This window comes from Phoxinus phoxinus (genome assembly GCF_949152265.1).
Source record: "Phoxinus phoxinus genome assembly, chromosome: 18".
NCBI classification, from domain to species: Eukaryota; Metazoa; Chordata; class Actinopteri; order Cypriniformes; family Leuciscidae; genus Phoxinus; species Phoxinus phoxinus.
In genome coordinates this window covers 13,165,779-13,180,181 of record NC_136893.1, presented here as the reverse complement: position 1 = coordinate 13,180,181, position 14,403 = coordinate 13,165,779, and the positions used below count along the sequence as shown (strand labels likewise).

Sequence of the window (14,403 nt, the reverse complement as noted above, 5' to 3'; positions counted from 1 at the left end):
ATCATTCTGTCATATTCTACACACAAAAAAATGAAAAATCTGGTTGTAATTGGAGTTAAATAAATAAATAGAACAGGGATTGCTAATCCAAACAATACCCCCCTGCAAAATTATTCTATTAGCTGAAAGAATGTAATGTGTAGTCTATTTGGTGCCTGATTAAAAATTCAACTTTTTTGTGATGTGCGAAAATTCGTAATTTTTAAGGTACAAGACAAAAAATGCTACGGTAAAAACCTATTAATTGCAAGTTCCTTTACTCTATATGGTGAAAAAAATTAATAGATATAACAGTACTTTTCATGTAATTTTATAGTAAAATATGGTTAAATGTACAGTTTCCTAAACATGTACAGTGAATTTGTTTTATTTGACATTCCCAAAATTCTCTGTTTGGCAGCTCATATTTGATTTTTTTTTTCCATTGAAATAACGGTTTCTTATATATATATACTGGTATATTTTTTTATCAGTTATGTACATCTTATGTTGTTAAATGTTGTATGTTTATTGCATAATTTTAGTATATGTGTGTTACTGAAACTGTGCACCTATATTTGTATTTACCGCAGCTTGTGAAAAATCTGTGAGTGATGAACTTTGATTCACCAAGTGTTTTTCTCTATACCATCTGTTTTTAAGGGGGTTGTCAGTATATTATAATTATATAAAGTACATATGAAGTAATAACGGCATATTAATATTATTTCAGCTTATGAAATATGCTAATTACCTTAAAACTAAGTTAAAAGAAAACTGTACATTTCTGCCAACCACAGCTGACATTTTTTACTGTAGATTTCACACTTTTTTTACAGTCTATGTAAATATGACAATTTATTAACTACCCCTGTAAAACTGTATAAATTTGCTGCTTACTGATTGGGACAGCCACTGATTTCTAAACATGCCTTCTAGATAGGTGGCTTACAAGGGTTTGGAACATAGCTGAAGAGTCAAATTAAAGGCAAAGACACAGAAACAAATTCACAGAAAAGCCGCAAATGAGAGAGGACAGAAGAACAAAACTGGAAAAATGTCAGAAAGAGAATTTGATATCTCATTTAGCTTCTTTGAGTCTGCCTGGGAAAGAGGAGTCAGATGAGCTCCACTGGCGTGCAGCGTGAATCCCTGAAACAGGCAGACTGTGAGAGTCTGTCTTTACCTCTGGAGGGTAATTGCAGCTTAGGTAAGACACCTGGGAACAGTCGTGCAATTAAGACACAAGACAAAATAAAAAAGCGGGATGACTCACTATGGCATACTTCTAAGGCTGGCGCTTACACATACTAACGATGGGCACAAGTACCCATGTATGGAAGTGGCAGCAATTATCAAACAAGAAAATCCAATGATGTTTCATTTCACAATAATCAATGAAAACAAAACAACTAAACACAAACATGCCAAAAAGGGACCTAATTTATTTTTTTAAGTGTTAGGGTTTAAAAAACGTATAAAAAAAAAATCTAACTTTGAATATTTACATATCAAATATATATAACATTTAAATATGTTAATAAAAATAATTATTATTGCTATTTTACTACATATATTATTATAAATTAATATAAATAGTTATTTCAACTCAAGTTATTGATAAAATGAACAAAATGACTGCTGAACACTTTTAAACTTCAATTCCACACGCATAGAGCGCAATCTTCACATTTAGACATGATGCAACAGTTGACTTTTACTACAGGTGCATTATAAATTGTGATAGATAACATCACCATACCCTTCCCAATCTTCTTTGTTTTTGAAGGAGAGAGAGAGAGAGAGAGAGAGAGAGAGAGAGAGAGAGAGAGAGAGAGAGAGAGAGAGAGAGAGAGAGAGAGAGAGAGAGAGAGAGAGAGAGAGAGAGAGAGAGAGAGAGAGAGAGAGAGAGAGAGAGAGAGAGAGAAACAGGAGTTCCTCAGAGCTCTTGTCTCTTATCACAGTGCTTTTATAATGATATACTGACCTACTTAAAGATATAAACAAGACCTACATTGGGCGCCAGGTTTGTTGAAAAAAAAACTGATTTACACCCAGAGAGAAAGTGAGAGAGAAACAAAAGAGAGAGAATGAAAAAGAGGGAGAGATTTATGTGCTCTGGCAGCATGACACTGGTGGGAACTCAGTCTGTTAGTTGCAAATTAACCTGAAAAGAGAGAGTAGAACACAAGAAAAGCCTTCAAAACACACACCTTATGAGCACAAGACAAGTCTCAACTGAACCCTGAGCTACAGCCACCAGACTTGGTCCGAATGGAATGAGTATGTTTGTTTCAAAAACAGAACAATTGATAAACAAGTTTCGGCAACCCATCTCATTCTATCTCTTCAATCCTCTCGAGTCAAATATATGTGGCGTTACATCCGGCAGACACCGCCTAGTGACTTCACAAAAGGCTCTAATAACAAAATGACAGTTAAGACCAGGATTAGATGTGACACTAACTCAAAAATGTACATTGAGTACACTCTCATTTGAAATGCTGACAGCCGGTACAGGCCTTTCTCTTGAATTTTAAGTGTTGGAAATGGCTTTAACAAAGAGGATTAAGTGTGTAACGTGTGTAATTGGCAGAAACAGATCATGATAAATCAAAAGGTCAGAGCTTCAGTCTAATGAAAAGCCCCCTTTGTGTGTTCAGCCAAACTGCATTAGCGCCCTTGAAATGATATTAGTGGCGCTTTTTGAGCGGCAGATGGTGGGATCGCAGCACAAGGTTTATTTGAGGGTGGAAAATTCTTTGATGTTTACGTGCTTTGAGGACCTCGTTCACAAAACGCCCAGGAGCTACTATGTGTTAGATGTCCAAACGATGGGCCGCACATTTGGAGGGGTCCTGTGTGAAGTTCTCATCACAGCCCTTAAACTACAGATGGACATCTTGTGTAATTCTCTTCTTTTGGAAGAGGCTTGATGAAACTTGATGAAAAAAGTATTTAAGAGGTATTGGAGTACCATGTCAGTAAAATGGTATATGAATATTGTAAACATTTAGTCTCATAGTACACTATACTGTATATATATATATTAGGGCTGCAACTAACGATTATTTTAATAATCGATTAATCTGTCGATTATTTTTTCGATTAATCGATTAATCGGATATGAAAAAAAACATTCATTCCCAACCCTTTATTCAAAAACAGAACTGACAGTGCAAATTCACAGTGCAAAAAAAAAATCTTCAGAAAGTGCACAAACAGGTCGCTCCTTGATAGGGATGCACCGATACCATTTTTTTCTGAACCGATCCGATCCGATACCAAAAATTCTGAGTATCGACCGATACCAGGGCAGTTTTTTTTTTAAATCAAGTAGAATTTCTTAAACTATGTGTGTTGAACTGATAATCACTATTTTGTGTGTTAAACACAATCTACTTAATACAGACAACTTCATTACAAAAAATAAATAAATAAAAAAGACCATAAATGCTATTATAAACTAGAATAGTGGATAATTAAGCATACAATTTAGTCTAGAAAAATCACAAGTGCACAATAATTGTATTAAATCTGAACATGAAAAACACATTTAGTGGGGAACAAATATGAGAATAAGTGTAACACTAAATCTGGTAAAACGTTACACATTGCTCTTTGTATTGTTGTAAAATACATTCATGAAAAACAAGATAACAAAAATCAAAAAGATTAATTATTTTATAGTCTACTATAAAATTGAGACATGTTTTAAATGTATAGCACATCGGTTTAATGAGGCAGCAACATGATAGATAGTACAGAAGAAAGGCTATTAACCCTCTGGGGTTCTTCGGACCAAATGGTCCCGAAGCTTTTTGAATAAACATTTTTCAAAAATCATAGCTTCATCGGAATGGTCCGAAATTTGGTAACTTTGTTGGTACTTGGTATATGAACACCCAAAAAAATTGGCGACAGGATTTGAATTGTCTAAGTGGTTGTAAAAAAAATAGTCACACTCAAGACCTTCGGGTCCAAATGGTCCCCCATAGGAAATGAATGGGAAATTGGCAAAAATGTGAAAATACAGAGTTTTTTTTGCGCGTACAATCTACAAATCAGCCACGATCCAGAAAAAAAGCACACAACAGTGAAGGGGTGAATCTAATAAAACATCAAGAGTGCAAAAACAGACACATCCACACACACACACACACACACAAACACACTTTTATACACATACACACTAATAAATTCAGATTACATAAATCTATTTTGAATTTTTAAAAATCACAGCTTCTTCGGAATGTTACGAAACTAGGTGACTTTTATGGTATTAGGTATGTGAACACACAAAAAATATTGAAGTCATGATCCAAGCATGCTAAGTGGTCATCACACTTCTGCTCTTTGGTCAAAAATGACCCCCATAGGAAATGAATGGGAAATTGTAAAAAATATGAAAACACAAGAGTTTTTTTTGTGCATACAATCTACAAATCAGCCAGGATGCAGAAAAAAAGGACTCAACAGTGAAGGGACGAATCTCTAAAACATCAAGAGTGCAAAACAGACACACACACACACACACACACACACACACACACACAAATGAAAGCTAATTTGACTGTATTATAAAGTAAAACTGGCACTTCAAATTACCATTTAAACCAACCAAACTAACAAAAAAAGACAAAAATAGTCTTTGAGAATCTGTTATTATATTTTAAAATCAATAACCTGAAAAAAAATTGGCAAATATGTGCAAAAATCACTAGAATTTGCAAGCCTTTCTACAGAAATCTGTAAAATCTATCTAGTGGTAAAAATGTGCTATTGCGTGATAAAAATGCTCAGTGTATCCACCAGATGGCACCAATCTAATTAAAAAAAAAATTTTCATGAGGCCTAGGCTTGACTCTAAAATGAAATACAGCTTTAATAAAAAAAAATAATAATTACATATATATAAAAAATGTATATTATATTCAATGGGGAAAAATGGGTCACAATTATTGCATAAATATTTAACCAACCAAACAAACAAACAAAAAAGACAAAAAATAGTCTTTGAGAATCTGTTATTATATTTTAAAATCAACAACCTGAAAAAAAATTGGCAAATATGTGCAAAAATCCACTAGAATTCGCAAGCCTTTCTACAGAAAGCTGTAAATCCATCTAGTGGTAAAAATGTGCTATTGCGTGATAAAAATGCTCAGTGTATCCACCAGATGGCACCAATATAATTTAAAAAATTGTTTTCATGAGGCCAAGGCTTGACTCTAAAATGAAATACAGCTTAAAAAAAAAAAAAAAAAAAAATTACATATAAATATTTTTTTTATATTATATTCAATGGGAAAAAATGGGTCATAATTATTGCATAAATATTAATTACAAATCATAAAATTATCTCAAAACACCAAAAAAGAAAAGAAAAAATATTATAAAAAACAAGTAAAAAAAAATTTTTTTACATTTTTTTTAATAAATATTATTCCCACCCTCCCGGACCATTTGGTCCCGAAGGTCCTAAGTGTGACTCTGAAACGAAGGACACCAGAGGGTTAATAACCGTTCATTGCGTCGCTGTATTATGATATGAAAGGCTCCAGTACAGTGCGGCACACAGCGCTTATGCGCATCCCGAGCGCAGAATGATGCGCTTGAAGCAACACGAGTCACAGCGCGCAGCGCGTCGAGTCCGCATTAAAAAGTTCAAATCACAAAGGAAAGACATATTGATGCGTAGTGTATGCTATTATACAGTATCTATCTATCTATGCAATAGTTTATTGAGCATTTTCTTTTAACAGTTTTAAATGTCAGTTACTGTGCGCGTGAAGAACAATAAAGTGCTCTGACTCTACTCCAGTGTTGTGAGAGACACCCGGTAAAAAGTAACATGATGCAGCAATAAAGTCCAGCAAGATAAAGTTGTTTAATGTAAAACCATAGACCTTTATCTACAGATCAAGTATAATTATAGTAACATTGAATCATCTTGGAGAGAGTTTTTCATCGTGTTGACTCGTAACCGAACGCGACGCTGTTTGATGCTGGATGGAGAATGACTGACAGCCGCAGCGGAGGGAAACGTGTACGTGATCTTGAATTTAAATGACTTAAATATTAATTTCTATCTCACATTATACTATATAATGGCTTCAGAACACTTATAATATAGTGCACGACAACTTTATGATGCTTTATAATGTTTTTGTCCCTTTTGTGGGGCTTAACAATAGCACAGAATATACGCACAATTTTTTTTTACATCTCCGTGTCGCGCGACACAACGAATCGATAATGAAATTCGTTGCCAACTATTTTAATAATCGATTTTTATCGATTTTATCGATTCGTTGTTGCAGCCCTAATATATATATATATATATTTCAAAGTACCATGGTACCACACAGTACGTGTTTTGTAAGGGGAGCTGTGCATTCTGTCAATTCATTTAGATGAGACTGAATGGCACTTACCATGTCCAAAATTCATGGTAATTCTCAAGGACTTTTTTGTATTTTAGAAAATAGTAATAATAACTGCCTTACAAAAAAAATAAAAACACGTGGTGGTACCATTGGTACAGTACTAGCATTAGATGCAACTGTGATTGTGTACTGTATGTAAAAGTACTATGGCACTAAAATTCATATACAATAGTATTTATATACATGGTACTATATGGCATATTTCCTATATGGTTCTACAATAGTATACATCCAAAACACTACAGTAGTATGTTGCGCCATGCCAAAAAAGGTAGTTGATATGATACTTTTAAAGTATGTTTTTGTAAATGTGGTTTCTTGGATATGAACAATGGTAATACCATTGTTTTTTTCTGAAGTACCTAGGAATACCACAGTATTGGAATATAGTAACTATACAGTACTATAGTATAAATCAAAGTACCACAGTATTACCATCAAACCGTGCATTTCTTTAATTCATTCATTCAAAAAAATCAAATAAAAGATTTTCGGTTTCAAACAAAATCATCGACCGAAATATGAAGACGCGGCTCATTGCTGAACAACTTTACTGCAATTGGTTTATTTTTATCCCCTGAGAAGACATTCGAGATCACCATGAACAACATACAGAGTTCAAACAACCTAATTAAAGTGCCAAAACTTTTGTTTACGGCTAAATGAAAACTGTCCAAAAAAAAAAAAATCAGTGTATCACTAGTTTGACCATAAGATATACCATGGGTCACTCCCAGTACTTTTTGTTTGAAAGGAGAGTGGGTAAAAAAAAAAAAAAAAACTTAGAAACATCAATGCTCAAAATATATTTTAAAAATCAAGAAAAAGCCGCCCACAATTTCCACCAAGAAATTTGTATAATATAGAGAGGCTAAATAAATAAAATCCATTAGGTATTAACACGGACTAGCAACATAACAAAGAAAGCATGTTTGCAGTTTGTTTTTCAGCCTGTGATGATGAAAAGGAGGTTGTAATTACAGCACAGAAGGGCATACGTAAACACTTAACTAGCTCGGTCTGTTCTCCTGCTGGACAGTAAAGCACTACCCAAATGCTGATGGTGGAACCATCATGGCTGCCTGCTGTGAGGGTGCCCGGCTCATGTGACAGATGTAAAGTAAGGTGCAGTACAACCGGCTTCATTAGGCCTGCATACGTGTTAACATTCAGGAGCCGGTCAGTGCTAAATATAAAGAGCAGGGCTCCTGTTAATGCGTTTGAGAAGAGCTCACATCACAGGACTGTGCAGTCAGCCAGACTAAACAGAGCAGTTTAATTAGTGCCATCGCTCAGAAGAGACACACATAACGTCCTTCAAACACACTTTGTAGTCTGTGTTTGCCGTTAACCCCCATTTGGTCGCCTAAATAACACTATGCAGATATATAATATATATCAATCTCAAAAAATGGTCACGGCTATTAGGAGATGGTCAACCATAAAAACACTTAAAAACATTTCATAATGATCAAAATCACAACGGCATTATCAGATATTGGATATTTAATATATGCAGCCAGTCATCTAATGCTTACTACAATTTAGTCTTTAAAAACACAATAATTAATATTGTATTAAAAATGTAATCTTTGGCAAATCTCAAAATGAATATCCATTCTGGAGTGGACATTATAATTTTGTGATGCCTAAATTTGCTTGTAGCACAAACTTTTTTTTTTTGTATTTTGACTAAACAAACAAACATACACAACGTATAGAATTTTAATATCCATAATTTTTTTGTATTGGTCATAATTATTGGCTTATCAGTATTGGGTAGAATTCCAATATCAGTACATCCCAAAATGCAGTTTCCCTAAATAATTGTTAATTTAGTGATTGCATGCACCATAATTTTGAGCTCTACCTTACTGTCCAATTCATCTGAGAGCAATTTCTGTGCTTGATGTTAAAAAGTTATGAAGCTTAATAAGCGGTGAAAAATAACTCAATGCGGTGCTTGCGCTGACTGACACGCGGCTGAAGTGCATGCACAGAAAGCCACGTCTCTCAGACAGCATGCGATTGCGAATTCAGTTCTCTTTCACGTCTTATTGTACTTGAACAGTCGAATATACACACATTTAGCGTTCATGTAAACACAATTGGTTATGTCTCAATTGAAAGTAAAAAGTATAATGGATCCGTGCATTCGGTCAAGCCTAATAAACCTACTAATCTTGACAATCACTATAGTGTCTTTAATAAGAATACATTTATTTTTAAAAGATTTTTTAAAGATACATTAAAATATTACATTTGATTCATACAGTGAAGACTATGCAGTATTTTATCTTTACATTTGATTATTAAATGTCTGTACTATTTCTAACTACATGTTAAATAAACCTATTGTACCTGAAAAAATATGAATTTGTTTTAGGGCTGCAACTAACGATTATTTTAATAATCGATTAATCTGTCGATTATTTTTTCGATTAATCGATTAATCGGATATGAAAAAAAACATTCATTCCCAACCCTTTATTCAAAAACAGAACTGACAGTGCAAATTCACAGTGCAAAAAAAAAATCTTCAGAAAGTGCACAAACAGGTCGCTCCTTGATAGGGATGCACCGATACCATTTTTTCTGAACCGATCCGATCCGATACCAAAAATTCTGAGTATCGACCGATACCAGGGCAGTTTTTTTTTTAAATCAAGTAGAATTTCTTAAACTATGTGTGTTGAACTGATAATCACTATTTTGTGTGTTAAACACAATCTACTTAATACAGACAACTTCATTACAAAAAATAAATAAATAAAAAAGACCATAAATGCTATTATAAACTAGAATAGTGGATAATTAAGCATACAATTTAGTCTAGAAAAATCACAAGTGCACAATAATTGTATTAAATCTGAACATGAAAAACACATTTAGTGGGGAACAAATATGAGAATAAGTGTAACACTAAATCTGGTAAAACGTTACACATTGCTCTTTGTATTGTTGTAAAATACATTCATGAAAAACAAGATAACAAAAATCAAAAAGATTAATTATTTTATAGTCTACTATAAAATTGAGACATGTTTTAAATGTATAGCACATCGGTTTAATGAGGCAGCAACATGATAGATAGTACAGAAGAAAGGCTATTAATAACCGTTCATTGCGTCGCTGTATTATGATATGAAAGGCTCCAGTACAGTGCGGCACACAGCGCTTATGCGCATCCCGAGCGCAGAATGATGCGCTTGAAGCAACACGAGTCACAGCGCGCAGCGCGTCGAGTCCGCATTAAAAAGTTCAAATCACAAAGGAAAGACATATTGATGCGTAGTGTATGCTATTATACAGTATCTATCTATCTATGCAATAGTTTATTGAGCATTTTCTTTTAACAGTTTTAAATGTCAGTTACTGTGCGCGTGAAGAACAATAAAGTGCTCTGACTCTACTCCAGTGTTGTGAGAGACACCCGGTAAAAAGTAACATGATGCAGCAATAAAGTCCAGCAAGATAAAGTTGTTTAATGTAAAACCATAGACCTTTATCTACAGATCAAGTATAATTATAGTAACATTGAATCATCTTGGAGAGAGTTTTTCATCGTGTTGACTCGTAACCGAACGCGACGCTGTTTGATGCTGGATGGAGAATGACTGACAGCCGCAGCGGAGGGAAACGTGTACGTGATCTTGAATTTAAATGACTTAAATATTAATTTCTATCTCACATTATACTATATAATGGCTTCAGAATAGTGTTGTCAAAAATATCGATATTTCGATAAATATCGATACTGAAATATTTGAACGGTACCAATACTAATTTCCCGAAGTATCGATACTAGCCGAGCGGTCACTTTCACTTCTCTCCAAAGGCGCGTTGACAAACACCACACGTGACGCACTCGTCTCATTCGCTCTGGTTAAATAGCAAAAGTGAAGTGAATGGAAAGATGGCAAGGGCGGCGCCCCCGCGACTGGCTTTGGTTGATTGATAAAGAACACCGCGAGCGGGTATGTCAGAGAATAGCGTGGACACGCGTAAAAACACACCGCGAGCGGGCATGTCGGAGAATAGCGCGGACACGCGCTTCACACTGCGAGCGAGTATGTCAGAGAATAGCGCAGACACGCGCTTCACACTGCAAGCGGGCTGCGGGCACCCAAAAGATTGTTTGACAATCAATAATTCCTCACATCACTCATTTTTTAACATTATTTTATAGGTGAAAACAGACTTAAGGAACAGGCTCCAGGGGTACCATTTAGCAAGCATAGGCTACGCTCAGCATCAGGGGTGTTTGTTGTTTGGACAGACCTTTCCCCACTGCTAAAAAAATCCTAAAGGAAACACTGTAACTCTTCTCATTTTAACTTTTCTGAAACATAAACCTAGATGGCCTAGTATTGTTGTTGATATGAGTCTGTGTTGTCTCGTTTTTTCACCGTAATTCTTAAAGTTAACATAATCTGACTGAGGAATCTTAGACAAGTAAATATTTTAACTGTGGTCAAATGTAAATTAACTTGTGCCTATTTAACTTTATTCAGAAAATTATTATTTAATTCTGCAATTTGCCTTCATTAGCGATTATCATCAATTTGATTACACGGATATTAATTAAACTAAACTGCTAGACAATGGCATCTCTGAATTCAATAATGAAATGCCTTTAACTGAAAATTTAATGTTTAATCTTATTATTAGCCTATACATTACTGACACTCTTATCAGTAGGCTATATTTTAATCTTTGATAACTGTAGGTTATACAAATACAATGGGTCATGTTAGCCCTGGTCCAATTAAAAAATATTAACAGATAGAACTCAGGACATTTTTGTTCATGTAAAATAAACCTCATTGTCATGTTCTAGATGTTATATTTAGCTTTAAATAAAAAAAAAATACCCCCTTAATATTGTGGCAGTTTTTTTTCTCTGTGGTATCGAAAATGGTATCGAATATCGATATTTTTCAAGGTATCGTATCGAAGTTAGAAATTCTAGTATCGTGACAACACTACTTCAGAACACTTATAATATAGTGCACGACAACTTTATGATGCTTTATAATGTTTTTGTCCCTTTTGTGGGGCTTAACAATAGCACAGAATATACGCACAATTTTTTTTTACATCTCCGTGTCGCGCGACACAACGAATCGATAATGAAATTCGTTGCCAACTATTTTAATAATCGATTTTTATCGATTTTATCGATTCGTTGTTGCAGCCCTAATTTGTTTAATTCACATTTTTTGTGTGAAAGTTCTTCCTTTCAAAAACAACTAGGCAAAGCGCAACAGATCATACAGGTTTTGATATGATTTTTTAAAACTATTTTTAATTTGACACACACAAAAACAAGTAGGCTACCTGAGAATTTATCTAGGACTGGTTTCAGTTTATAGCGTTGCAAAACATGCCCTAACCAAAACATTTCAGCTCTGCCATGATAACACTTATCATATCATATCTTTATGTCATGATATCATCCCATTCACGTCTGAGGAAGAGAAACCAGTTTACTCACAGATATCTGCGGCTTCATCAGAGCCGTCGGGACAGTCTTTCTCTCCATCGCAGCGCCAGCCTTTGGAGATGCAGGTTACCTGGTCTTTACACACAAACTGCTTCGGACTGCATGTCTTTGGAGCTGGAACAGAGAAATACATTTCAAGCATGAAATATACATTTCAGACCAATAATTATAACAATATTTGATCATTTCGAGTTCCCACTTGACTCGGTTATGGGATTTGAGTAAATTCAACAAATACTATGTAAAATACACAATGACAATAAAATCATACAAATAATAAACTTTTATATTTAAAAAAACCTAAAACTAAGAAATGCTATGACATCAAATGAATAAGCAATACCATAAAATATTATTTTCAAACAATCAAAGCAAATGTATGAAAATTGCAAAATCGAAGCATTTTCACAAGTGGTCTCAGACTTTTGGACCTTGTGTATAAAAATTTGTATAAATCAGTCATCATCCAGCATCTTGACTAGATATCAGCCAATGAACAACCCATATGGTCAACCACTAAATGCTTCTGCGATAAGTCGTCCATTTTTTGTTGAGGAGAACATCTAGATGTACCACTTATAAAATAAGCAAATGTGACAGGACAAAACATTTAGAAGAAAAACCTTGTGGATGTGGTCGCAGGCTTTGCTGAAAAACTACCATTCCTCATGCCAAAGATGGCCGGTTTCAGCAACACAGAAACACAGCAGGGTCATGCCAAGTTCACAACTGTGCTTTTTATTCCAAGAAAACTCATTCGGCTGTAATATTAAATCACTTAATTCAGCATAGGTGCTTTATGTTTGTTTATTTCCCAAGTGCTGCCTACAAACAGTGGTTCACTTTTGCTCTTTATAACCTAAGAGATGTTTTCTCTCGATGTGTGGACAGAGGTCTTTTCATTGCCGGTGGTAGGGCGAAGTATGTGTCAGTTTTGTCGAACCCTGGAGAGAGCCCGACAATCAGAAGAGTATTTTTGCTCAGTCAGTCTGATGAGATTATTGAGGTAAACCGCAGAACCGCCTCAGGACTGTGGGTAATCTGGCCCTGCCCCACTGCTGACACTAGTCCACTCAGCTAGAAGTCAGAGATTCTCAGCAAAACCGCTGCTGTATTTAAACCATTCTCAGTCTGTCAGTCCCCCAGTAAAACACTGCAGCTCCAATACCTCCTGTGGGTGCGGCCCACTTGCATATACAACTGACCACAGGCCTTTTCCAAATACAATATTCAGACAAAACTGCTAAATGGAAATTTTTTAAAACAATCATCCTCACAAGCTTTGCATGTATTTGAAGCTATTCTTTAAGCTTGATATTTTTCAATCTTTTAACATTACTCAATATCTATAATGTAATGTAATAATATATAGACATTTATGTATTTTCTCTGAAAACCTCTGATTCAGTCAGAGTAACCTTATCTTTAAATTTTCATTTATGCGCCAATAATCAACACAGATGTATAAGTAGGCAACCATCAGTGTTTATTACTAAAACATTTGAACACATGAGGGACTAAGAAAACATTTAGTAATCAAGGAACCAAATCACTAAAACCTAATTTTGAATCGATTTATTGGAAAAGACAGAAACTCAGACGTATGTGGCAGTTTTACTAATCAAATGACAGCGGCATTCACAATGCTGCACAATTTTTAAATCAGCAACAAAATAATTTAGAAATTTGAAAGACCTATTTTAAGCACAGAGCTCCAAACACAAATCTACAAAAATAGCCATTAATAGGGACATCAAGGCAGACTTTTTGATTTTACTTTACTAAAACAGTCTGACTACAATGACTGTAGTGTTGTATGTACACTGCATCTCAAGTAGCAATTGAGTACAGAAGTAGAACAGCAGTAACTATCTGATTGTGATTCTCTGCAGGACCTTCCCTCTCTAACACATACAGTACCTCTCTGCACACTTGGCAGGAGAAGAGGGGTTTTGGGAAAGGGAACTAGGGGAAAAGCTGCAAGGGGGAGAAGATGTGACTGCAATCACAAGAGAGAAGAGGGATGTGCATAGTATCAGTCACGTTTCAATACATTTTTGAAAGTGCTGAGAAAGCTGGACCATTGCCTCCATTCTTAGTCCATCACTTCTCAAACTGTCTGTCAACGGTTTGGTCACTTTGGTGTAAGGCGATATAGAGAGGATAGAGACAAAGTGGGTGAAATTATGAAAATAATTATGGGTATTTTCTACAACATACTGAGCTCATCTGCCTTCTAAAGTGGTTCCCTAATTAAAATGGAAATTACTCATTCAGAAGGTTCCACATAGACAGCAACCTTTTAGCATGCCACATGAAATGCAATGGATACTCTTTTCATAAATGGCTACAGTAGAGTTTGAAGTTAGCATGTTGCTAAGCTAACAAAGTTCAGTAATATGCACAACAACACAAATATTAGGTAAAATAGCCTGATGTGCGAGACTTGCGGTGGGCTCAGAGAAATGT

The 14,403-nt window shown here is 35.0% G+C and overlaps 1 protein-coding gene across 1 annotated transcript in view; it reads right to left on the bottom strand.

Moving 5' to 3' along the window:
* Positions 1-14,403, bottom strand: part of lrp1ab (low density lipoprotein receptor-related protein 1Ab) — a 119,674-nt gene that overhangs the window by 86,761 nt on the left and 18,510 nt on the right. Inside the window, exon 2 of the mRNA XM_079587355.1 lies at positions 11,926-12,048. Within this exon, the coding sequence (XP_079443481.1) occupies positions 11,926-12,048 (123 nt within the window). The remainder of the gene's footprint in view (positions 1-11,925; positions 12,049-14,403) is intronic.